This window comes from Palaemon carinicauda, chromosome 11 (genome assembly GCF_036898095.1).
Source record: "Palaemon carinicauda isolate YSFRI2023 chromosome 11, ASM3689809v2, whole genome shotgun sequence".
NCBI lineage: Eukaryota > Metazoa > Arthropoda > Malacostraca > Decapoda > Palaemonidae > Palaemon > Palaemon carinicauda.
The window spans coordinates 126,441,445-126,469,129 of record NC_090735.1 but is presented as its reverse complement, the minus strand read 5'-3'; the positions used below and the strand labels follow the sequence as shown (position 1 = coordinate 126,469,129).

The 27,685-nt window shown below is 40.0% G+C and overlaps 1 protein-coding gene across 2 annotated transcripts; it reads left to right on the top strand.

Moving 5' to 3' along the window:
* On the top strand, nt 1–27,685 carry LOC137650191 (beta-1,3-galactosyltransferase 1-like). Of its 2 annotated transcripts, XM_068383367.1 has the most exons (5): nt 1–108; nt 5,265–5,365; nt 14,643–14,737; nt 24,696–24,846; nt 25,323–27,685. In XM_068383367.1, exons 3-5 carry the CDS (start codon nt 14,678–14,680, stop codon nt 26,324–26,326), a joined length of 1,215 nt encoding a protein of 404 aa, XP_068239468.1. In that variant the 5' UTR covers nt 1–108; nt 5,265–5,365; nt 14,643–14,677; the 3' UTR covers nt 26,327–27,685. The 2 variants fall into 2 exon arrangements, with proteins under 2 accessions (XP_068239468.1, XP_068239469.1); XM_068383368.1 differs by lacking the exon at nt 14,643–14,737.

Below are 27,685 nucleotides of genomic sequence, written 5' to 3'. Positions count from 1 at the left end.
CCGTTACATAGGTATAACCCCCACAATTACAACCACTAGCGAAAGTTCAAGGCTGTCGTTTTGGAAATTGATAGGCGCTGCCCTGGCCTGATTAATGCTTCATTATGGGTAAGATTTCATCATTTGAATGAATTAATACTTGGTTTTGTTTACGGTATAGCTTAAAAAACACATTTATATGATATAGGTCATGTTATATGTGAATTACAATCTCTTACTGGAACTTCTGGATTCTGCCTTCGAAAGCATACGGTAGGCTAGGCCACCACTGGAAACGTATTGTTTAAGAAAGAAGGAATAGAAAAAAAGTGATGTATTCGTCAGATGTGGAAAAGAGAAGAAAATAAAAGGGTATTATTAGAGAAAAAAGAGAAAAAAAGGATATATTCATCAGATGAGGAAAAGAGAAGAGAATAAAATGGTATTATTGTAGCGTTTTACAAGGAAATGTAACTAGGAAAAAACATTTTTTCTTATATATATATATATATATATATATATATATATATATATATATATATATATATTATATATATATATATTATATATATATATATTTCATTAAGTATTTATTTGCGGTAAAAATAAGTGTCATTTTCGAAGGAAACAGCGTTTTTCAATAGGAAAAAGTTGCTTTTTAGTAGGAAAGTTTTCCCTGTCCGTAACTATAATGAGACGCGTTTTAATATGGTACTAGATTCGGCACTAAAATGATATATATGTTTTAGTATGTTTCGAACGAGTCTGGGTTTTATTTTACATTTACACAATTTTCCCGAAACTATTTCAATCAGCATATTTAATAAATCATTATTAGTGCATTTGTTTTAACTCATAACCATGAATTGTTGGGTAATAGTATCCGAAATAATCAAATTCCAAGTCTATTTAATTTAATTGATGATAAACACCGAGATACCGACCCACAAGGCTAACACACAAAGCGAAATATGTTCAGCTTGCCAGAACAGAGGAGCAATGAGATAATGTTTTGATCGTGAGCGAAGCGACCGCACGGCAGAAGAAAAACCAGTAAATTATAGCTCAATTAAATCAGGAGGTATTTGTAATACGATGAACACTGTTACGAACGACTCCATAGAAAATGGGAGGGAAGGTACCGTTTTCTTTGCGTCCGGATGTCCTGTCTTCAGTGGTTTGATCATTTTTCAGTAATACTACTTAGAAGTCGACCTAACATAACTCAAAATCTATGGATTTCCACGTGAAATCATTATAAAAAAAACGTACACCTATAAATACACAATGTTCCTGCTTTTTAAAGGTGTAAAAGAAATTGTTTGAATTTAAAAATTTACCCTTATTTCTTATTTTATGTAAATGTAGTCAATATTTTTGGAAATAAATGAGTTCTCTGTGCCCAATTTTTTAGTGAATTCATATTTTAGTGTGGTACTAGGTAAGGTACTAAAATGATTTATATGTTTCAGAATGTTTTAAATGAGTCTGACCTTCATTTCTGTTTGAAATTTTTATTTTCAATTTTAGAGACGGACCCCCTTGAAGAACAATATTGATATATAGTAGGTTGTTGGTCTGGGATCTAGGGAAAACATAAGAGCGAGTGATTGATTTGGAGTTTTCTGGCACCTGACATCTAAGGTCATTGATGCTGTAGAGAGAGTGAAATAAATGAATGTCTTATAACTGTTTCACACCCAATTAACCTAACCTTTCCTACCAGTAATGTGCTGAGTCTTTAATTGCCGATGTGTGCTTTATCCCAGTTTTTCTCTAAGTTTACCTACGAGACACATCAGGTACCAAGGAACGTAGTGAATGTAGTTCGTTGAAATACCTTAAACTTTCTAATTGCAGTACTTGTCAAATCAACTTTATTTATGGGGAAGTTGCTGTTTATCTTGGTCTGAAACATGATATTATGGAGCTAATTTTAAGATTTATGAAATATTACGATTTAGTGTTACCTTGCCAGAAGTGAAGCCGATTGGGAAGCAAATACAGGCCGAGACTATTCTTAGGTTAAGCTAAGGATAAGGCGGTCTAAGGCAGATGCTGCTCCTAGGTAAGGTTAGGTGGGGGATATTAGGTTAGGTGGTGTTCTTGTGGTTGTTTCCCTCCTAAAGTGTGGTTTTTCGGTCATAACTTTGAAATTATACATCCAGTCTGTCCTATCGAACTACTGTACAAAGGCACTCCATGAAATAAGTAAATATAGGGATGAATTGTAGCCAAAGAAACCCATTCAACTTAAGCTACTGTAAGTCACTGCGGCCTTCCTTACGTTTGTAAGTTGCTGGGACCTTACTTACAGATGTGTGCTTTATCCCCAATCTTTTACATAACCTTACATGGATGCTTTATTATTTAGAAGAACTTGAACTGTTTTTTGTACTTTTTCTTATCACAATTACTTAAAATAGAATTAGAATTTGTTCCCATACTAACTAACCTTCCATTGTTTATTTGGATTATCTTTCGGCGAAGCTGGAAGGTAGCCATTAGACTTAAAGTGTGAGGTGGCAACCCTGCCTAACCGCCTGAGTGGGTAGGCTGGGGTGCCTGGGGGGTACTCAGCCACCTCTATACATACTCTCACAGTTGTGAGCTACGCTACTATCTTTTGGCTTGGTAGAGAGTGGACATCCCCTCTCTCTCCTCCCAAGGCGCAGAAAGGAGAAAGCTAAGCGCGATCTTTCTCCCTAGGGATGAGGAAAGCGCGATATTCTTCCTGTCGCACCCCCAAATCTCTTTCAAAAGCTCTAACTCCATGGCAACCCCGGGGTACTGGGGGGTTAGTTGCTTCCCCTAGAGGAGCAACTTCACCTCCAGCCGCCGGGGAGCCATTTTTCCTTGCAGATGTGTTGCAGGTGTGGCCAACCTTAGGGGTTTCTGCGCCCCCTTCGAAGGAGGAACTTCTTCGTTCCTTGAGCTCAGTGCAAGGAATGACTTTCTTCAGAGCCTTCAACATCTCCTGCTTTGGAGCTGTGCGAAGTCCATCTGTCGCCCTCTCCTGCACCTTCCACATGCGGAAGAAGCGGTCGCTTACGTTGGCCCCCCCAACGGCCTCCTGCTGATGACGACGCTACTCGCCATCCTGGGACCTCGTTGTCCTGTAACCTCCGGCCTTCTTTTTCTTCCCACAGGAACCCTTCGGCTGCAGGTGATGATCTTCCAGAGCCCAGCGCTCCTCCCACCAGCAGCGAGCAAGGACGAGCCTCTCCATCTTCTCGTCCTTCGGGACACTCTTCTGATCGTCGTTTGCGGCGATCGGAAGATCATCTGGATTGTAGGTCATCACGATCCAAACACTCTTCTTCTGGAAGATGTACTTTAATGATCCAAACGGTCTTTTTCTGGAAGGCGTTCTTGCTCTAGAGCTTCACATAATGAGACCATTAGTCTCAACGCTCTTCTCGGAGGCATTCCTTTTCATGAGGAGAAGTCTTGAGATTGCGCTCGCACAATCACAAGCATCCCAGTCTAGATCCAGGTCCAGACGCTCGTGTTCTAGGTCTCGACGATCTAGATCACGAGAATAACGCTCGTGCTCACGATGAGGAAGCTCCCATCCACGAGGGTGATGTTCACGCTCATGAGAGCGTCATTCACGAGAACGATGTTCACGTTCGCAAGCTAGGCATTCACGGCGCTCAGGCTGTTCTCGAACGAGAGCTAGATGCTCCCAGTTCGTTTACGATCAAGGCCGCTGTTGAGTACTGATGTACAGTAGTGTCATTTTATTTTTCTTTCAGAGGAAGTGAATGCATTTGAGGCTGTTGTGATGGAATGGAAGTTTAGCAAGAATTTTGTATTTGGCAGGGGAAGGGTGAACACTGTAACTGGTATAAAATGGCTGTAGATTCACACTCCTTTAGTGTCCTGTAGGGTGCATGATAGTTCGCAATCATCCTCCTGTGCCGTGTGTAGGTCGTGGCTTCCTGAGTAGTAGCAGGTGTATGCCCTGTAGGTAAAGAAGTGCGCTAAGCTTTCGCAGTTGTCTGTTTTGGCAACACCCAAGGAGCCGCTGAAGAATTCTTTTGCTGCTTCTTCAGTGGATGCGTCTGCTGACAGAGAATTTGTGTTAGTACTACCAGGATCATGAAAGAGATGTTAAGGAACAAGGTCTCTTTGTGGATTTGTGAGACGGTCCATAAAGTGTACGCCTTGATCACTGAGAGGATCAAGGTACCAGGTAGGACCAAGGCTCAACGTTAGAGTATAGGCCCTACCTTTGCTTTCTGGAGAGAACTGTTGGTGGGCAAAGTATTGAAGGTCAGGGTATGGAAACAACAGACCACCTTCACAGCCTTTTATTTATGGAAGTATACCCACAAGTCCTTTTGCCACCTCAGTGCTTGGTCTTGTGGTGGCTGGTAAAGTAGGTGTATAGCCAGCACATCCATCTCCTACGTGAGACAGGAAACACCTTCCAAGGTAACGTGTAGAGGCAAGTCTGGGATGAATGGTAGAATGACTTGATATTCTCCTTCATTTGAGGGGGGGGGGGGAATAAAGCAGTCAAATTGATACATTCTGGTTTTGACCTGATGCTGGTCAATTACTCTTCTGAGCTCCATTTTCTATCCATCAGGAAGTATCTCCCTCATCGTCCTTAAACAAATGGAAAGATGGTGGAATCTATACCAACCCATTAATCATCTTACAGGTACAGTATATAGTTTCAAAGGTATTCCCTTCAGGGGAAGGGTTTATTTGTTTGATTGAGTACATGTCTCCAAGTATAGGCCAGGTCTCATCAGTCTTCTCACTCCATTGTAGTTTAGGAGATTACTAGAGTCACCACTTTGCTCCTGTACAAGACCAGGCTGTTGGACATTTCTATGGAAGAAAAGGAAGAACCCATTTTGGTTCTAAAGGTACTTCTAACCCACCAAGCAGTGTCTCCCAAAGCTGAGAACCCTTACCTAACTTCCTTCCTCAATCATTCCTCTCAGTCCTGGTTTGAAAGGTCAAAATTCTATTTTCCAAACTGATGAGAGGGACAGGGTTTCTTGCCTGCAACCTTCACCACTTGTTTAAGCATCCATCAATAAATTCTAATGATCATCTCCAGCTTGCACTGGAGCAATATCCCTATTAAAAGACCCAGGTTTGTATAGCAATGAAAAATAGAAATTACTTTTAAAGATTTATGATATTTTAATTGTCTCAATTGAGTCTCTCATAGTCTTTTGATACTTGTAAAATATTTTCATTCTTTGCCCCTGCCTCATAGAATCCTATGATAAAGTCATTTACTTATTGCTCTTATTTTTTAGGTGGCCCAAAGTACATTTCATTGCAGTGATGCTCGCTTCTGTTTTCTTCATTCTTTCGGACTATCACATCTAATCACCTTCGATTTACAGATGTTGTCAGAGTAAGTTTGCATATTAGATTAATTTTGCCTTTCATTAGAGGTATGATATTCACTTTAATTTTTAATTTAGAAATCCATATTCAGTTTGTCTAGTGGAAAGCTGATGATTGTTCTTGTTTGGTATTGATAAGAGATAAATGTATCATTTTAATGATTACTATATGCAGTTTTTATCCTTCAAATGTTCAAATCTTTTATTTTTTAGATTTTCTCCTTGAATAAAAAGGTTTTTGAGACAACCCTTAATCAGAGTCACAGCAGTTCCAAGTAACTCTACACAGTATTCATCTCTAGGTGGAAGTTTATAAAGGAAAGCAAATATGAAAACAGTAAAAAGGAAAAGAAAATTAGTACAAAATTCATTGATGTCATATCCACTATCCAACTAGCTTTTGTTTAGGAGTCTAGTCAAGTTTGAATCTGCTGTGTCATAGATTTAAGACTCCCTCAAAATCAGGTTATATTAGAGACTTTGTTATAAGTATAGTTTTTCCCATACTTTTCTCTCCATTTTCTTCTATTATTTTCTATTATTTTTTTTTTTTTTTTTACGTTCTGACTGAATTTTATCTGGTCCATACTCGTTCTCGGTATTACGGACCTTTCTTGTCATTAACGTGCTGTTGCATCCATGTAATTACCACTTTCTTAACTGATTGTGTGAATTGAAATTAAAGACAGACATTTGGAGCATGATCTTATACTGTATTCTTTGTATGGAAATACCTACACTGGCATGTAACCAGAAGATAAGGTTGTATGCGGTAGTATATACAAGACCTGCTTTTACCTAGCCCCTTTCTTCAATTTTGAAGTTAACCCTTTTACCCCCAGGGTATTTGGAAATTTCCAACCCTTAACCCCCAGGGGTTATTTTTTCTCCAGTATATTTTTTAAAAATTGCTCTAACAGCCTTAATTTCTGTCATAGAGAGGTCAGGTTTGTCTCATTCTCTTGGAAAAAGCCTGAATTTTCTCAAATTATCAAAAATATGCAAAAAAAAATTTAAATAGCATTTTTTTTTCAAGGACGTACCGGTACGTCCATGGGGGTAAAGGGATGAGTTTGTTGAAATGTACCAGTACGTCCTTTGGGGGTAAAAGGGTTAATAGGAATAGTGTGAGCTTTGGACCTTGCTTCACATCTAAGGCTTAATTATTTTGGCTCTAAGAGTTCTTTGGATCATATCTGTTTAAAGGATTCCATCCTTAAATTTAGAATGACCGAGAATGCTTAATCATCTCTCGTACTGGTATACAGTATGTCTATCCAGGTTTCTGGGTCCCTACCCATATGGGATCAGAGGAAAAGAGGAAGGGAACAAGGTAGCAAGATCTGTGGTATTGTAAAAAAAGGACTTGAAAGAAAAGGCTTATTATGAATGTAGGTGTAGGTAACCAATAGAATTTTTTTTTGGAAGGATATGCGATCTTCATTTCGTGTTCCTAATTCATTATTGCCTGATTAACAGTTTATTGTTTAAAGAAATAACGCTCTGTTCTTCTTTGGCATGTGTCCGAACCTTGTAAATATGTGTCCGAACCTTGTAAATGAGCTGTAAATATTCTTACTGCTTGCACTATTTTTGTTTTTTTACAACGCTGATGATGTTTGACCCTTTCGTAGCTTGGCATTAAGAAATATTCAGCGATCTTTCCAAAACGATGTTTTATCAAGAGGAGAATATTACTATCTTTGGAACGGCTGATGTCACTGTTCGAATAATTCTAATGCTTTGTACATTCACAATCCATTTAGGTGGAGCACATAACTCTTTGAGATCCCATCTCTAGGTTCTGCTGTAGGCATTGTTAAGTGGCAGCAAGTGAAGTAATTAGTTACTAGGTCCTTACCTTAGTTGAGTACAGTACAGTAGTTCACTCTCACTAGCGTAATTGCTACTTTCACTTGGAAAACTTCAAAAATTTTCTTTTTCGGATAACAGTATTGCTATTTCTCACCTGAGAACTGACAAGGAAAACTTTTTTTTTTAATAAGATTCCTTTATTTTCAAATTCATAGCATATATTTGCAAATTCTGAATACTGTACTATAGTCAGTTGATATTGTATTTAATTTTCAACTATCTTAACATGAAAATTTTGTTTATGATATTCAAGAGACATTAGATCTTTAGTTTATGCAAGGTATGTCTTTATGAACAGCGTTTTTTCAGTTTCTGTTGTCATACATTTTGTTAAAGGAAAAGAAGTAGAAAAACTGTAAATTCAAGCGAGGTGTTGCCTTCATAAATGACGCCAGAGAACTTCAAATCGATCCATCTTAATCCAAACCTTGGAATCTGATGCCATACTGGATGTGTCACAGAACTGCCTACTGTATCTGCTTGTATTAGACTCAAGAAAAATAGAAATTCATTAACTACAAAATCTGCTGATGTTTTAATCGGTAGAAATTTGTGGATGTGGTCTAGTAAAGACTTACAAGTTAAAGGTTAAAGGTGTCTGGTTTCAGTTCCAGTTCCATCAGAATAGATGCTCACCAGAACGTCAGGCGGGCAAGCCCAACCTCCCACTGTGGTGCCTAACCACAGCAGTAGCCTCCCCAGTAAACAGCTTGAACTGGCGGCCCTGGGCGGGGATCGATCTCTTGCCATGCGAATGCTAGGCAAACGCGTTACCACTGTACTAGCCAGGAGGCTAGTTAATGTCATTTGGCTTCATCTTCTCCATAAATTTTTCTAATTTAGTACGGCGTTAAATTTAATTACGTAAATGTCCTCATGCCAGTAAAAATAATATTTGTGGACTTGGTCTAGTAAAAACTTACAAGTTGATATCATTTAGCCTCTTCTCTATAAATTTTTCTAATTTAGTACTGCATTAAATCTAGTTACATAAATTCCCTTATACCAGTAAAATTATTTTGGATTTTTTTAAGAAAGTAGTATTTTTAAAGTTGATTTTTGAGAGGAAAATGCAAATTGAGATTCATCAGTTATTGTTAATTGGACAATACAGTGTTTACAATGTTCCAGGATTACATGGGAAGTATCTGCAGTTCAGTACTCTTGTCCGTTGACACGGCCTCCTCTCTCGGCATAACCTCGTAGAAAATGGTTTTTCGAAAAATTTTGAAGTTATGCTCTTGCTGCTTGAAAGTGAGTCACTTTGTTCTCCTTGCTTCATGAAACACGATTTCTGCGGTCATTCACTTTTCAATGGCAAACCTTTGACTTGTTCATGTGATCAAACTACCATTTTTTTCTTTATTTCTTCTCAAATTTGTTTGCTTCCGTAGGTTGTTTAATTATTTCAGGAGCTTTCGCTGCCACTTTTCGAGATTTAGTTTTTGTGCGATGCATGTGGCACTTGTGATCACAATATTCCCGTTCTTTTCGTTACCCGACAAGTTTTTCTCATTAATGGCTTTTGCATGGAAGCCTTTGCTTAATTCCTTTTGTATTGAACATCTTTGAATCAGGTTATTCCTGTTAGATGGCCATGATCAGTACTTCGTAAATTCTGAGGTAGGGCGAGCACGTGCGTGAAAGAGAGGTCTAGATTTAATTATATTTGATACGACGTCCGACCAAAGGAAGATATTTGGCTCCTCAAAGATGATCCACACACCTGAATATATAATTCTTGTAAATTTCATGTATACTTTAAAGTTGATGTACATCACAACATGATTTAAGATGATACTGTATAATAGTGTAAAATGGAATAAAAATTGCACCATTAATACAAAAGATGAAATGGTTAAAGTTTCAAATACATTACATGTACTATGCACAATGGGCTATTTACACACCGCAGTATAACCGCTGTACATCATCACTTATGCAGTACACAGACTGGTATAACACGAGTGTGTCTTATGAAAGACAATATACACTCCACATCATTACATATGCAGTTATTGCAATGAGGCTGGTGACGAAGGACAGCAGTGGAATATAATAAGTGGATAAGTTGTACCTCACATTAACAAAGAACCTGAAATACCTTGTTGATGTGGGACTGAAATACACACACACACACACACACACACACACACACACACACTCTCTCTCTCTCTCTCTCTCTCTCTCTCTCTCTCTCTCTCTCTCTCTCTCTCTCTCTCTCTCTCTCGAACTTTTTTTCTCAGCAAATTGAATAATTACCCTTATTATTTATTGATTAATTGATTGATTGATTGAAAGTTTTCTGGCATCCTGACATCTAACCCTTATTATAGTAAGCTAAAAATTCATTCCAAAACGACTGCCACACTGGAATACTGTCCTGTACTCAAGTTAACGATGTTTTACTCATTGCTAGGCAATGAATATCTCTCATAACCTAATCCAAGAAGGCCTTGCTGCCTACCAAGTGCAACAGTTGATAAAATATTTGTTTTGGAAACAAGTCCTTAAAAGAAATTTTGTCCAAATTTTATTAAAAACAAATATATTGAGAAAATTGAGTTAATAATGTTGACTCAGGGATATAGATGAAATTATTTAATGATGATCTAGGGTTGAGTGTGTATGACTGGCAAATTAATGGTTAGGTTTATAAAACAAAACTAATCAAAACTTTGGTACCGACTTATATTACCTTTTGGGATACTGAATGCTCACATATTTGGATGGTGTCTGTGTTACCTTAATTAACAAAATATAATTGTAATTAGTTAATAAAGTTAATAACTTTCTCTCTCTTCTTTATATCTTCTTTTGTTGCATTGCAAGGTAGTATCTCCCCCTTTTCATCAGCCACCACTTTAGTTGCTGTTTTATTGGGCTGCATCCCAACTAGATCAGTTCTTTCCATCCTAGATTCACCATGCAAGGTTCGGAGTCATTAGATTCATATCACGGTTGTTTATAGAACTTTAATCTTGCTTCCTTGTTCTCTGAATCTTGCAAAACCACCTCTTTTAAGAGGAGGTTGTCACGTTCCCTTACTTGTAATTTCTCTCTCATCCATCCCTCTTTGTTTCACTTATCATAGAGGATTGAAGAAGATGCAAATATTCTGCTGTTTTCCCATTATGATATGTAAGTTGGCTTTGCTAAATTATTTTGGTTTGTGCTTTTCCTCAAAATTTTTTTGGGAAGTTGTGAGTCACCAGTGAACCAGGTGCTTCTGTGTATGTTTTAACCCTTTTACCCCAGGCTATTTGGAAATTTCCAACCCTTAACCCCCAGGGGGTTATTTTTTTCCCAGCACATTTTGCAGTATATTTTTTTTAAATTGCTCTAACAGCCTTAATTTTTGTCATAGAGAGGTCAGGTTGGTCTCATTCTCTAGGAAAATGCCTGAATTTTCTAAAAAGAAATATCAAAAATATGAAAAAAAAAATTTTTATGGCATTTTTTTGCAAGGACGTACTGGTACGTCCATTGGGGTAAAGGGATGGCTTTTGTGAAACGTACCAGTACGCCCTTTGGGGGTAAAAGGGTTAATTGGAGTATAACATCAGCGAAGCTGAAACAGCCATTAGACTTTAAACAAGGTAAACATAGATGGTCACCGAGCAAAGGAACCCTTACTTTGACTTCTGCTGTAGCCGAGTACAGATGTATACTGCTGATTTAGCTGACTTGGTTGTTAAAATTACTAATCGCTTTCCATCTTCTCTTTTCAATGTTTGTGAATGGTTGTGATGCCTGCCCCTAAACCAGACATGCAGCTTTGTCCTGGCAAAGAAGGCCGCAGGTGTGGCCGCTGTGTGAGCAAGCCAAAGTTGGACCTCCATGGGTGTTGGAGGGGAGATGACTGTTCACAGTCAATCCCCTTTTAGGCATGTAGGGGAGATGACTGTTCACATTCAATCCCCTTTTAGGCATGTAGGGGAGATGACTGTTCACATTCAATCCCCTTTTAGGCATGTAGGGGAGATGAATCACAGCCAATCCCCTTTTAGGCATGTAGGGGAGATGACTGTTCACAGTCAATCCCCTTTTAGGCATGTAGGGGAGATGACTGTTCACAGTCAATCCCCTTTTAGGCATGTAGGGGAGATGACTGTTCACAGTCAATCCCCTTTTAGGCATGTAGGGGAGATGACTGTTCACAGTCAATCCCCCTTTAGGCATGTAGGGGAGATGACTGTTCACAGTCAATCCCCTTTTAGGCATGTAGGGAGTGCCCTCCTGTGCAGTAGGCAGAATTTGCAAAGAATAAGAGGGATTCATCAGTATCCAGAGAGCATGCTTAAGCTGATGCCGGGGAACCTCTTTAGTTCCTTTTTCCCTTCTTCTGGAAGGAAGCTGGATTTTTCCCTTGAGGTTTCTTCTGAGGCTCTGTCCTCTGGGGGAACCCATCCGGGGAAAGAAGCCAACCCTCCAGGGGTGATTTCGAGAAGGTGGTTGTATGGTCTTCCCTCAATCATCTCTCCCTATTGTGATTAATATTGACGGTGTAGTAGTTTGCAGACTGCGGTAATATCGGTGTCAATGACCTCTGATGTCAGGATGCCAGAGAATTCTAAATTAATCAGTCAGTCAGTTTGCAGATTGCGGCCAGACGTAACACGCAGACTGACGGATTTGGAAAGCTGACCACACTCCAGCTGCATTACATTAAAATGCAGTGGATTGCCTCAGAGATCTGGGTAAAGAAAATCAAAGCAATATGAACACTAGGCACCACCCCATGTTTTAGTTCTTGGCAATGGGGACCCAACAAACTATAGTCAATTTCTTTTAGCGATGCAGATTTGCACCGACTCGCAGCGGTGCCCTTTTAGCTCGGAAAAGTTTCCTGATCGCTGATTGGTTGGACGAGATAATTTTAACCGATCAGCGATCAGGAAACTTTTCCCAGCTAAAAGGGCACCGCTGCGAGTCGGTGCAAATCTGCCTCGATAAAAGAAATGGACTATAGTTTAGAGGTTCAAGGGGATTTTTTTTATTGAGTAAATATGGCAACTCGGGGTAAGATTTTCTTCAGATCAGATCATAATTATTCATACCAGCCTATGAAAATATTTCTGTATTTTAAATTTACTCCAACCTAAGCACTGAGGAACGAGTAATTCTATAGTAATGGAAAAAATTTCAAAGATTATATATATATTTTTTTAACAGCAATTTGTAAAGGAAAACAAGACTAATGTTCTGTTAGGGAAAAATGAAATAAAGGGTACCAAGTTATTTATGCAAAACGACAGGATACTTTCTTATGTACAAGAAGCTAATATGTTAACATTTTCTTTAGTATACAATCATATTTCTAAATAACTTCACAGTATCGAAATTCAGTATAGCATAACCAAATTAATGCAATGCCACGTCTACAGTACACCAGCTCAAATTCACATTCATTAATTATAGAATGTCTATACACTGGAGAAACATGCTATTATTATTATTATTATTATTATTATTATTATTATTATTACTACTAGCCAAGCTACAACCCTAGTTGGAAAAGAAAGATGCTATAAGCCCTATAGCTCCAACAGGGAAAAATAGCCCAGTGAAGAAAGGAAATAAGGAAATAAATAAATGATGAGAATAAATTAACAATATATCATTCTAAAAACAGTAAAAGCGTCAAAACAAATATGTCCTATATAAACTATTAGCAGCATCAAAAACAAACATGTCATATATAAACAATAAAAAGACTCGTGTCAGCCTGTTCAACATGAAAACATTTGCTCCAACTTTGAACTTTTAAAGTTCTACTGATTCAACTACCCGATTAGGAAGATCATTCCACAACTTGGTAACAGCTGGAATAAAACTTCTAGAATACTGTACTGTGTAGTATTGACCCTCATGATGGAGAAGGCCTGGCTGTTAGAATTAACTGCCTGCCTAGTATTACGAACAGGATAGAATTGTCCAGGGAGATCTGAATATACTGTAGATTCTTCATTGACTGACTTAATGGTAATGGCCTACCCTAACTTCATCTTTATCCCTATGCACGGACATTAAGGGACTCGCAGGAATCATGATTTTTGCTTCTCTTAGGACCAAAGTCTATTGAATTTTCCCTTGTTAGTTAACCAAGCCAGTTTTGATCATAAGGACTTCCTCCCTCATGAGGATAAAGTTTCCAATTAAAGGTTGAGGTTTTGTATTATGTTTAAAAATAAATCACAAATTTTATAGTATAGCAGATTGTAGTTCTTGTCTGGCAATGTACTGGACTGGGATTCAAGTTCTGATCAAATTCGTTAGTTTTTTCCTAACCATACAAACGTGAGATGTTCAACCACCCCATAAGCACCTATAGTCCATTTCTTTTAGCGAGGCATATTTGCCCTGACTCGCAGCAGTGCCCTTTTTGCTCGGAAAAGTTTCCTGATCGCTGATTGGTTAGAATTATCTTATCCAACCAATCAGCGATCTAGAAACCTTTCCAAGCTAAAAGGGCACCGACTCGCGTCGGTGCAAATATGCCTCGCTAAAAGAAATGGACTATAGAACAAAGGTCAAATTGAGGGTTTCTCTACTCGTCACTCGGTGATCAACCGTTTACCTTGATTATAGTCCAACGGCTGTTTCGGCTCTACCGATGTTATACTCCCCCTTAAAGGTCTCGGGTATGTACAGTATGGTTAAGGAAAGATACAAATTACTTTAAAATATGTGTGATCATTTCTAATTTTCTCTTATGAGTTTGAACCCCCTTTTATAATTTGGTTTATTGTAGACCTCAGATTGTACAGTATTTGTATATATATATATATATATATATATATATATATATATATATATATATATATGTAATTTTTTTTTTTTTTTTTTTTTTTTTTTACTGCAGCTTTTTTTTTTTTTTTTTTTTTTTTTTTTTTTTTTTTTTTTTTTTTTTTTTTTTTTTTTTTTTACTGCAGCTTGGGTCATTCAGTTGGGGTTCAATTAGATAAGCACCAAAATCCTAATCAGAATATCATTAGTTATCCCATCAGGAATGGCTCACTGCTTTGGAATGTTTACAATTATATTATGTCCTTGATTTTTGTAATCACTCACCCTTTTTGTAAATACTGTACAGATTTCATTATGTCCAAAGGAAGTGAAAAATTCAGCTTGCATTATTAATACAGAAACAAAAGCTAACAAAATTTAATGTTCTTTTATTTACATTTTGTTCCTATACAGAACTAAGACAGATGTATATTTAAAAGCTTGTCTTTAATATGTATGTGAAATATTTCAAAATTGCATCTCTGGCTTTTATGCGTGTCCGAGTACAGATACTGTAATTTATTTGATGTGTAATTTAGCATGAAATGTTTGTTTCCTTTTCCATATCTTTTAATTTGATTTTATTATTATAGCTTTGTTGTGTTTATTTCTCTTTTATAGCTTAGTACTTTATTTGCGGTAGAACTTGGCATGAGATGTTTGTAAATACTGCATCGAACTATGAACACTCGGATGATGATGACGATGACCAGTCTGTAAGTAAATTTGTGAATACTGTACAGTATGTAGATATTTTTATTGTTTGCTTGCCATTTTAGAACTTTTTTTGTAGAATTTTGTTATCAATTATGAATTATGCCAAGTACCTTAAAGCAATCCACTTCTGATTTATAACCCATGAAGCCTGGATGTGCAAAACATTAAGAACCACATTAACTATAGTCCATTTCTTTTAGCGACGCAGATTTACCCCGACTCGCAGCGGTGCCCTTTTAGCTCGGAAAAAGTTTCCAGATCGCTGATTGGTTGGACAAGATAATTCTAACCAATCAGCGATCAGGAAACTTTTCCGAGCTAAAAGGGCATCGCTGCGAGTCGGTGCAAATCTGCATCGCTAAAAGAAATGGACTATAGGAAGTTATCTTTAAACTCCAAGGTTAATGGTAATGGTATGTTGGCCAAGGAAGATTTAATGGAAAACTGTTAAATGCAGAACAGTCACATGTATGCACAAGTACCTGTAAATAGGCACCTAGATAGGAAGTGTTAATTACTTTCTTTTGGGTTAAGGATTTTATTAAGAAGATGTACAGTACCATCATTATTTCCATCAGTTTTGGCCCCGAATTATAGCTAAATGCCTATAGTGTAGCTCCTAGTTCAGAAATATTTTACTATAGTCCATTTCTTTTTGCGAGTCATATTTGCACCGACTCGCAGCGGTGCCCTTTTAGCCCGGAAAAGTTTCCTGGTCGCTGATTGGTTAGAATTATCTTGTCCAACCAATAAGCGATCAGGAAACTTTTCCGAGCTAAAAGGGCACCGCTGCGAGTCGGTGCAAATATGACTCGCTAAAAGAAATGGACTATAGTTAGTAATGGAAAGTGCTTTAAAATTAACTGTTCCTGACCAAAATATTGTCTTTTCTCTAGAATATTACCTTTTCATTGTTATGATACCTATAAATGAGATACAAAATCTCCGTACAGTACATCCTAATATCTCCATAGCACATTTGAAAATTTGATCTAATTTCACATCTTTTTATATAGAAGGGATTGTTAAGAATTCTTTTTTTGAATGAGGAAGATCAAGTTTCTCATTACTCTGCTTACTGTCAAACACATCAGCCTAAATGGTTGCATTTTCCTTTGGACAGTGAGTGACAGAGCCATCTGGTTTAAATAGAGTAGACACTGTTACATCTACACCTAATATTACAGATGTAAGGGAAGCCTACCACTTATGTTCCTGGGTTATACTAGAGAGAGTTTCTTATATGATTAAATTGTATTCCTTTTCAGTTGAAGCGTAAACTCTCCGAGCAAAAGCTCTTAGCTGAATAGTTATTATTATTAATATTATTATTACTGTCCAAGCTACAACCCTAGTTGGAAAAGCAAAGTGCTATAAGCCCAGGGGCTCCAACAGGGAAAAATAGCCCAGTGAGGAAAGGAAATAAGGAAATAAATAAATGGAGAATAAATTAACAATAAATCAATCTAAAAAAAGTAACAACGTCAAAACAGATATGTCATATATAAACTATTAACAACGTCAAAAACAAATATGTCATATATAAACTATAAAAAAGACTCATGTCCGCCTGGTCAACAAAAAAGCATTTGCTCCAACTTTGAACTTTTGAAGTTCTACTGATTCAACTACCCGATTAGGTTCCAAGGGACTCTTGTAATTATTCTTTTTCGGAGATTCTTCTTTTGATAAAACTCTCGAATCTATTACTCTTCCAAAGAGGATAGGCCTCCTGCTTCTCCAAATAAGCCCGTCTATAATCATCATTGAACCAGGATTTGCCTTTCACTCGGTACTTTACGCCTATCAATTATGTTGACCAGATTCTTATTAAAAAAACAACAGGTAGTGATCCAGTTAGGAAGAAAATACTAATAACTACATAATAGTTTTGTCTTTTACCTATATATTACATTACTTATAGCAATAACAACACCTATTTTATCTCTATATTAACCCTTTTACCCCCAGGCTATTTGGAACTTTCCAGCCCTTAACCCCCAGGGGTTATTTTTTTTCAAGCACATTTAGCAGTATATTTTTTTTTAAATTGCTCTAACAGCCTTATTTTCAATATTAAACTTACCCGATAATCATGTAGCTGTCAACTCCGTTGCCCGACAGAATTCTATGGAGGGATACGCCAGCTATCACAATACTAGAAGGGGGTGTACTTACCAGCGCCACCTGTGGCCAGGTACTCAAGTACTTCTTGTTGACACCTCCTCAATTATTCCTCTGTCGTGCTTCCGGCAAGACGTTCTGGGATACGCTTATGGTCTTCGAGTATTTTCACGGCTAATTGGTGAAGTATTCTCTCAGATTTCGGCTGTCGCTTTACTGGAAACCTTCTTATATTAGCTAGATAGCTTTTATATAGTCCTGATTAACGGTTAACGATCTTTTGCTTGATTTTGGAAACCCCTTTGGCTAACTCTTTGGATTCAAGATGTCTGACATTTCGCAAGCCCCCTCCCATAGACGATGTAGGTCTTGCAATAGGCGTATTCCGAAGGCCTCGGTAGATCCTCACACCGCTTGTTCTGACTGTAGGGACAGGCCCTGTCAGTTAGAAAATCGATGTGAGGAATGCGCCGGACTTTCGGAATTGGAATTTGTCCGTCTTTTGAAATATTCAACTAAGTTAGAGAGAGGTAGAGTTAGGAGGAGTTCTTCTCACTCTTCACTTTTTTCCTCACCTCATGATCCCCTACCTTTTCCTACCCCTGTAGTGGCTACCCCCGAACCTACTGTTTGTCCTCCGCCTGATATGTCTGTTGTTTTGCGTGCTATTCAGGCCTTAGGCGATAAAGTAGAGTCAGTGGTAAGTGACCATAAGTCTCTGATGGCCGAAGTCAAGGAACTTAAGGTCAAGAGTGCAGTGGGTGGAATTAGTGCCAGTGCTGTGACGAGTGCTAGTGTCAGTGCAGTGCCAAGTGCTAGTGTCAGTGCCAGTGTGGTGCGTGAGGATACTTCTGTGCGAGCCAGTCGTCCTCCCAGTCCGGGACCTCTTGCAAGCTCCCAAGCCCAGGGGAGAAGCAATGTCGAAGGGCATAAGGGTTCGGCAGGCCTTGTTAGGCGCACAGAAGTATCCTCGGTGGTTGCGGGCGTGTCTTCCAAAGACCGTCACTCCCACCCGCAGACGATTGAGCCCGTCTTTTTCTCGTCCGCTGATCAACTGTCGGGGAAGAAACGTTGGTCTCAGGTCTCGAGACCACTTAAACGCAGAGTCCAGTCCGCGAGTGCTCAGCCAGGTTGCAGTCATTGGCTCAGCTCTGACTCGCCGCAGTCATCTGTCGACTGCACTCCGCCCAAGAGGAGTAAGGTTCTGCCACAACAGAGCTCGACTGTTAAGGCTTTACCTCAGTCTACTGTCGTTTCTGCCGATCCCAAGTGGACTCTACTTCAGTCCATGCAAGCACAGCTTTCGGACTTGATGCGTGAGTGTCGGGCTGAGAGTGTTGCGCCTCCGCCTCCGCCTACACTCCCTCCGCCTGCTCTCGCTCCGCCTGCGCTCGCTCCGCCTGCGCTCGCTCCGCCTGATCGCAGTACCACCTGCCAGGCGTACGATGTTGAGCCACGTTCTGAGTTTGCTGTTCCCAGTGGTGTTCAGCCTCCGCCTTCTTTAAGGCAACCTTTACAATGGGATCAGGAGGATTATTCCTCTCTTCCTCCGCCTCCCCTTGCTGCTCCACCAGTGGTGCAACTCTCGGTTGAGGTACAACAACCTCTCCCGTCCATGAGTCAGTCTCCTCAGCTCTCGCTGCAGCGAGCTCAACCCTCCACAAGGCAAGCACCACTACACCTTGGCCTTGCGCCTCAGGAGCCTCAGCTTGCGAGACATTTACCTTGTTCTGCGCAGCCTCAACCTCATCACGCTCCGCTCATACCACAGGAACAGGAACTTGCTACTCCGCTTCCGCCAACCGCTCAGCAAGCGCAATCCTTGGGTTCAACCACTCATGCTAGGAGTCAGCCTCCTCCACCCATGCGCCTTCCTTCTGCTTCGTCTGTTATTCAGCCTTTGCAGTCTGAGCCTCAGGTTTTCCCTCAACAGTTACTTGAAGAGGAAACCACTAATATTGTTCCTACTCGTTCTGACTCTGCTGTTCAGCATTCTTGTCCGATATCTTCGCTACACTCTGGTGATGAGGCGTCTGATGATGAGGAGGCACACCTGGATCCCTCGTCAGACGTGGATGAATCCAAGCTTTCTCCACAGTCTATTGACTTTCGTAAGGTCTTGGCTCTGCTTAGGGAGGTTTACCCAGACCACTTTGTCTCTGCTATTCCCCGCTCTCCGCCATCTGAGTTTTCGCTGGGCATACAACAAGCTAAGTCCACCTATACTAAGCTAGTCCTAGCAAGGTCCTCTAAGAGGGCGTTAAGGATCTTAGGGGAGTGGCTGCAGACTAAGCAACACCTTGGCAAGACTTCTTTCATGTTCCCGCCAACTAAGCTCACTTCGAAAGCGAGCGTTTGGTATGCCACAGGAGAAGCACCAGGCTTGGGAGTACCTGCCTCTGCCCAGGCTGACTTCTCAAGTCTGGTAGACTCGCCTCGGAGAACTGCAATGAGGCGCTCTAAGGTTTGCTGGACCTTCTCAGACCTGGATCACTTACTGAAAGGAGTGTTTAGAGCATTTGAAATGTTCAACTTTCTAGACTGGTGCCTGGGGGCCCTCAGCAAGAAGACCTCTCCTGCGGACAAGGATTCTGCCATGCTATTAATGTCCTGCATGGATAAGGCCATTAGGGATGGATCTGGTGAGCTTGCGTCGATGTTTGTATCAGGGGTTTTGAAGAAAAGGGAACAACTGTGTACCTTCCTTTCCGCCAGCATTACACCTTGCCAACGGTCACAACTCCTTTTTGCTCCGCTCTCGAAGTTCCTCTTCCCCGAAGAGCTGGTTAAGGACTTGTCTGCTGCCCTGATACAAAAGGACACACACGATCTTGTAGCCTCATCGACTCGTAAGTCTAAGGTTGCTACCTCAGTCCCCAAGACTTATCGCTCCCCAGTGGCTGATACCCCTGCTACGAGGTTCATACCGCCCTTTCATGGTAGAGCCCCCAGCCGAGGAAGCTCCCGTCCAGACTCTCACAGGAGCAAGTCTAGGAAAGGATCCAGGACATCTAAAGGAAAAAACTGACTCTCCGCATCTCCAGACAGCAGTAGGAGCCAGACTCAAGATCTTCTGGCGAGCCTGGGAGAAGAGAGGTGCAGACGCCCAGTCTGTCAGTTGGCTGAGGAACGGTTACAGGATTCCATTCTGCCTCAAACCACCTCTGACCACATCGCCCATCAACCTCTCTCCCAACTACAAAGAAGAGGACAAGAGGCTAGCATTGCACCAGGAGGTGTCGCTACTTGTGCAGAAGAAGGCAGTGGTTATAGTCCGGGACCATCAATCCCCGGGCTTCTACAACCGTCTCTTTCTTGTGGCCAAGAAGACAGGAGGTTGGAGACCGGTGCTGGACGTCAGCGCTCTCAACACGTATGTCACCAAGCAGACGTTCACGATGGAGACGACGAAGTCGGTCTTAGCAGCGGTCAGACAGGAGGACTGGATGGTCTCGTTGGACTTGAAAGATGCCTACTTTCACGTTCCTATTCATCCAGACTCCCAACCTTTCCTGAGATTCGTTTTTGGAAAGGTTGTCTACCAATTCCAAGCCCTGTGTTTTGGCCTAAGCACAGCTCCTATGGTCTTTACTCATCTGATGAGGAATATAGCAAAATTCCTACACTTATCGGACATCAGAGCCTCCCTCTACTTAGACGACTGGCTGTTGAGAGCCTCCACGAGTCGTCGCTGTCTGGAGAATCTCAATTGGACTTTAGACTTAATCAGAGAGCTGGGTCTATTAGTCAACATAGAGAAGTCTCAACTCATTCCCTCCCAATCCATTGTGTACCTGGGAATGGAGATTCGGAGTCAGGATTTTCGGGCTTTTCCATCGGCCCCCAGGATAAGCCAAGCCCTAGAGTGCATCATGAGCATGCTGAAGAGGAGCAGTTGCTCGGTGAGACAGTGGATGAGTCTCACAGGGACCCTTTCATCACTGGCCCTGTTCGTCGAGCTAGGGAGACTCCACCTCCGCCCTCTTCAATTCCATCTTGCAGCTCATTGGGACAAGGGTTCGACTCTCGAAGCAGTCTCTATCCCAATCACCCAAGAGATGAAGACCACTCTCCTGTGGTGGAAGCACAACCTCCTTCTCAGGGAGGGTCTATCGTTGGCCATTCAGACCCCCAATCTTCATCTCTTCTCAGATGCATCGGACTCGGGCTGGGGTGCGACCTTGAACGGACGGGAATGCTCGGGAACGTGGAACGAGGAACAGGGTTTACTCCACATCAACTGCAAGGAGCTACTAGCAGTTCATTTAGCCCTGTTGAACTTCAAGTCCCTCCTGCTAGGCAAAGTGGTGGAGGTGAACTCAGACAATACCACAGCCTTGGCTTACATCTCCAAGCAAGGAGGGACCCATTCGAGGAGCCTATACGAGATCGCAAGGGACCTCCTCATTTGGTCAAGAGGTCTAAACCTCACTCTGGTCACGAGGTTCATTCAGGGCGATATGAACGTCTCAGCAGATCGCCTAAGCAGAAGGAATCAGGTCATTCCCACGGAATGGACCCTCCACAAGAGTGTGTGCAACAGACTTTGGACCTTGTGGGGTCAACCTACCATAGATCTGTTTGCCACCTCCATAACCAAGAGACTTCCGCTGTACTGTTCCCCTGTTCCAGACCCTGCAGCAGTTCATGTGGATGCTTTTCTACTGAACTGGTCCCATCTCGACCTGTACGCATTCCCACCGTTCAAGATAATCAACAAAGTTCTGCAGAAATTCATCTCGCACGAAGGGACACGGCTGACGCTGGTTGCTCCCCTTTGGCCTGCAAGAGAATGGTTCACAGAGGTACTTCAATGGCTAGTCGACATCCCCAGGACTCTACCTCTAAGAGTGGACCTTCTACGTCAACCTCACGTAGACAGGTTGCACCCAAACCTCCACGCTCTTCGGCTGACTGCCTTCAGACTGTCGAAAGATTCGCTAGAGCTAGAGGCTTTTCGAAGGAGGCAGCCAGTGCGATTGCCAGAGCAAGAAGGGTTTCCACTCGTAGAGTCTACCAGTCTAAGTGGGAGGTCTTCCGAAGCTGGTGTAGAGCCAATTCAATATCCTCTACCAATACCTCTGTGACCCAAATAGCTGACTTCCTTCTACATCTTAGGAATAGCTGACTTCCTTCTACATCTTAGGAATGAGAGATCCCTTTCAGCCCCTACGATTAAAGGGTATAGGAGTATGTTGGCTTCAGTTCTCCGCCACAGAGGTTTGGACCTGTCTTCCAACAAGGACCTTCAAGACATTCTTAAGTCTTTTGAGACGTCTAAAGAACGTCGTCTTTCCACTCCAGGCTGGAATCTAGACGTAGTCTTAAGGTTCCTTATGTCATCTAGGTTCGAACCTCTCCAGTCAGCTTCCTTCAAGGACCTTACCCTCAAGACTCTTTTTCTCGTCTGCCTTGCAACAGCTAAGAGAGTCAGTGAGGTTCATGCCTTCAGCAAGAACATTGGTTTCACGACCGAATCTGCAACATGTTCTTTTCAGCTCGGATTCCTAGCAAAGAACGAACTTCCTTCACGTCCTTGGCCTAGATCGTTTGAAATACCTAGCCTCTCCAACATGGTAGGTAACGAACTAGAGAGAGTTCTTTGCCCTGTCAGAGCTCTCAAATATTATCTTAAGAGGTCTAAACCTATTCGAGGACAGTCAGAAGCCTTATGGTGTGCCATCAAGAAACCTTCGAGGCCCATGTCCAAGAATGGGGTTTCGTATTATATAAGGCTTCTGATCAGAGAAGCACACTCTCACTTAAAGGAGGAAGACCTTGCATTGCTGAAGGTAAGGACCCACGAAGTAAGAGCCGTAGCTACTTCGATGGCCTTTAATAAAAACCGTTCTCTGCAGAGCATAATGGATGCAACCTATTGGAGGAGCAAGTCAGTGTTTGCATCATTTTATCTTAAAGATGTCCAGTCTCTTTACGAGAACTGCTACACCCTGGGACCATTCGTAGCAGCGAGTGCAGTAGTAGGTGAGGGCTCAGCCACTACATTCCCTTAATCCCATAACCTTTTTTAACCTTTCTCTTGAATGCTTTTATTGTTGTTTTTATGGTTGTTACGGTAGGCTAAGAAGCCTTCCGCATCCTTTTGATTTGGCGGGTGGTCTATTCATTCTTGAGAAGCGCCTGGGTTAAAGGTTTTGTAGAGGTCCTTTAGTAGGGGTTGCAACCCCGTGTACTTTGGCACCTTTGGGTTGATTCAGCCTCCAAGAGGAACGCTGCGCTCAGTAAGGAAGACGAACTTAAAAAAGAGGCAGAGTAACGGTTCAATTCGACTTCCTTACCAGGTACTTATTATTTCATTGTTATTTGAGATAACTGTTATATGAAATATGGGATACTTAGCTATCCTTTAATCTTGTACACTGGTTTTCACCCACCCCCCTGGGTGTGAATCAGCTACATGATTATCGGGTAAGTTTAATATTGAAAAATGTTATTTTTATTAGTAAAATAAATTTTTGAATATACTTACCCGATAATCATGATTTAATCGACCCTCCCTTCCTCCCCATAGAGAACCAGTGGACCGAGGAATAATTGAGGAGGTGTCAACAAGAAGTACTTGAGTACCTGGCCACAGGTGGCGCTGGTAAGTACACCCCCTTCTAGTATTGTGATAGCTGGCGTATCCCTCCATAGAATTCTGTCGGGCAACGGAGTTGACAGCTACATGATTATCGGGTAAATATATTCAAAAATTTATTTTACTAATAAAAATAACATATTTTCATCATAGAGAGGTCAGGTTGGTCTCATTCTCTTGGAAAATGCTTGAAGTTTCTCAAAAAATTATCAAAATTATGAAAAAAAATGTAAATAGCATTTTTTTTGCAAGGACGTACCGGTACGTCCATGGGGGTAAAGGGATGAGTTTTGTGAAACGTACCAGTACGTCCTTTGGGGGTAAAAGGGTTAATGACATTGCTGTTTCATTGCCAGCCCATTTAGGAAATTGAAATTGATCAGCCTAGCCTTTTGGGAAAACTATATCACAAATTAAGAATCAAGTATAGTTTACACATGGTTCTAATGCCATACTCTTACAATCTTACAATTACTCTTCTGACCAAGAAAAACAGAGTTGTTGTATTGATTAGAGAAAAAATCTTAAAATTTTAGAGTGATTGTCGAATGTCTTTCCTTTGTAAAAGGAATAGCATATAAATCTTGTTTATGAGTCATTAATATGACACATTTTATTTTATTTTATTTATTTTTTTATTTTTGATAAAATGCCTTTGTTATTAAAGCTATTAACCCTTTTACCCCCAGGCTATTTGGAAATTTCCAACCCTTAACCCCCAGGGGGTTATTTTTTCCCAGCACATTTTGCAGTATAATTTTTTTTTTAAATTGCTCTAATAGCCTTAATTTTTGTCATAGAGAGGTCAGGTTGGTCTCATTCTCTTGGAAAATGCCTGAATTTTCTCAAAACATTATCAAAAATATGAAAAAAAATTTATAGCATTTTTTTGCAAGGACGTACCGGTACGTCCATGGGGTTAAAGGGATGGCTTTTGTGAAACATACCAGTACGTCCCTTGGGGGTAAAAGGGTTAAGTATTTTAATTTTAATCATAAGTATTAATGAAAACTGTAGAAATTAGGCAATGGAATTCTAAGAATTTGAGTGTGTCAACCAAATTTATTTGTTCTGATTAGGTGTTGTTTTTAAAGTGAGAATTTTCAATACAATACACAAGAGAAATATTTTGTTGACATGGTTTTACATATGAAAAGAATATAATTTTTTTCACAGCGAATTAAAGTTTTTCCATAAACAGAAATTTTCATTAATCTTTGACTTTTCAACAGATGGTTAGTCTGCGAATGGGCAGGACTATGCACCGAACTTACATGGGACGTAGATCCGGATGCTCTCAACCGTTTGTTTTAGCATTGTTGGCGATATCATGTTTCATCTTCCTTCTCTTCCAAATAGCCAGTGTGGTACCCAGGAAGGCAGGTAAATGACTTTCCTTGTGATAAAATTGTTGTCGGTTTGTTATTTTCCAAATTGACTTATGCTTCAGAAAAAAATGTTGGTGTCTGTAGTTTATTTTGTAGTTTAAAAAGGATAATATTTGCTAGAAAATGTTGGTGTCTGTAGTTTATTTTGTAGTTTAAATAGGGTAATATTTGCTAGAAAATGTTGGTGTCTGTAGTTTATTTTGTAGTTTAAAAAGGGTAATATTTGCTAAACTTTAAAAGTAATTCTAAAATTGTATGCATTATTTTCTTCAGATTAGATAGCAATTTTAAAATTAAGTCTTATTTCTTAAATCTAGAATTGCGGTTCTATAAAACTGTTGAGATTAGTAGTATAAGTGTACTCAAAGCTTTTTAGAATTCTTTGTAATATAAGTTGATAAAATAAAATTATTTGCAATATAAAGTACAGTATATTGAGTACTGTACACTAACTCATTAATGTAATTTCAGTACCACCCAACTTCGCCTGGGCTGCCAACGCATCGAGAAATATCACTCTATATATCAGACCCAATGAAGTCACTGCTCTCCTTCAACCGAAAAATTTTTGTCAACCGAATCCCTTCATTTTGTTTGTCGTTCCTAGTGCAGTTAATAACACCAAAGAAAGAGTAGCCATTAGAAGAACGTGGGGCCAGTGGGCTAACACCCACGCTTCAAGAGTTTTATCAAAAGAAGAATCTCCGAAAAAGAATAATCACAAGAGTCCCTTGGAACCGTACGTCCATCCAGCCCAGCTGTCCAAGTTAGTCTTTCTTCTTGGAAAGAGTCGTGGACAGAACTCGATAAGTAGCTCAGTTCTCGAGGAAAGTAGATTGTATGGCGATATTGTTGTTGAGGATTTTGTTGATTCTTACACTAATCTTACCTTAAAATCAGTTTTTATGCTGAAGTGGGTTCACCAAAATTGCCCTAATGTTAACTTTGTCATGAAAGTTGACGATGATATTTTTGTCAATGTTCTCAACCTAGAGCAAGCTTTGATGAATAAAACTGTTGCCAAAACACCACTTCTGCTAGGAACTCTCATTTGTGATGCTAGACCAATTCATGACCAGTGGTCCAAGTGGTACACTCCAAAGTACATGTTTCGGGAAGGTAAATACCCGAATTATCTCTCCGGAACTGGTTATGTTATTTCAGGAGATATAGTTAATAGCCTCCTGAAAGCTGCCCTGTCCACGGAGTATTTTCACCTGGAAGATGTTTTCATAACGGGTCTGTGTGCCAAGAGCATAGGTGTTCATGCATCTGATCATCCAGGCTTCAGTTATCAACCAAGAGCCATCAGTGCTTGTTTATATCGAGACGTGATTATGGGGCATGGCGTCGTACCCTCGCAGATGGTCATACTTTGGAACAGGATGAACCACCCGACATCATTCGAGAAATGCCATCCCATAAAGAAATCAAAGTTAAGGAGTCACCCAACCAAAAAGTGTACCTGGAGATAGTTCTTTTATTATTATTATGATTTGTGAGAGGCAAACTATTTTAGGTATTTAAGTACGAAGTCAAATTTGTTCTTTGTTAATCTCTTTAAGAAATTTTATCAAAATACTTAGCTTGTAGAATTTCAAGGAGGTATTTAAGCTACTCGAATCTGTAAAGAATTTATGATGTTTGCATCATATATTTTTAATGCTTTACATCTGATGATCTCCACTGTTGACAATCTCGCCTCATATGTTACCCGAGATCGAAAATCCTTACCAGTTTATTAAGAATTTAATCATATTTTGCAAGGAAAAGATGAAACTGTCATATGAAACTAAGCAAAGATAGATTTCTCCATCATACTTTCACAATGTGCCAAGTTTTATATACTAAGACAAAACTAATCCTTAAAAAGTATCCATTAATTAGTACCATTCTGTTGGTCAGGTAATTTTTTGTTATGGATGCAGGGTGTGAAAATTGAATGGAAGAGAATATTCTGATTAATGGTTTATTTTAGACTTCATATTTGTCTGTCTAAATATTTTTTTACTTGCTTTAGGCAGTCCTTGTCTAAATAATTTTTGCTACCTTTCCTCTTGATATTCAAACATAAAATCTCTTTACCAAGGAACAGACTGTTTATATATCTAAGTAATGTTTGAATTTTAACTTGCACTACGTGTAGTTGAGTAGCCTTGTGCTTCTTTCCGAGTGCATAGTAATGTTCATAGATTCTTTACTTTTTTGGTCTTTCTGGAAAAGACATTAGGGGCGCTACCTAATATGTTATTGAAGAAGTTCCTTGGCTTTAGAGCTATATCAAAGGTATGATTTTCATTACATCTTTTATAGAAGTACAGTTCTAGATCATGATACACAGTCCTTTGGTTGAATTTATTTTACTTGCTCGATCTATTGGTTCATTTTTTAAGGTGCCAATTTTGTCATGGATATTTAACAGTGCTTTCTCCTTTTAGCTGTTCAAATTAAGAGGCTTTTACATAGGAATACAGTACAGGCTGTCCTTGGGTTACAACGGGAATCCATTCCTACGCCATGGTGCAAGTCAATTTTGGTCATAAGCCGGATTTTATACACATTATGTGCTATATATACATACATACAAACATACATATTTCATATAGTTGGCCCTCCTTATTCGCAGTGGTTAGGTAACAGACCGCTGCGAAGATTTTAGAGTCCGCAAATACTTGGTGCCCTAAGATGGGTCGACTTATAACCTCCTGAAACAAAGACCACTCCTTAGGCAGGGTTGACTAATACACTAGGTAATCCACTGTTATGCACAGCATTTTTTACCCGTGGTTTCTATCACGGTAATGTAGTTCATACTACTTTTCAGAGGTAATTAT

Excerpts from the sequence above, each read along its gene's own strand:
- LOC137650191 (XM_068383367.1), top strand. The coding sequence starts at position 14,678 with ATGTTTGTAAATACTGCATCGAACTATGAACACTCGGATGATGATGAC. Across the intron at positions 14,738-24,695 it reads ATGATGACGATGACCAGTCT|ATGGTTAGTCTGCGAATGGG; the intron begins GTAAGTAAATTT and ends ACTTTTCAACAG. Across the intron at positions 24,847-25,322 it reads TGTGGTACCCAGGAAGGCAG|TACCACCCAACTTCGCCTGG; the intron begins GTAAATGACTTT and ends ATGTAATTTCAG.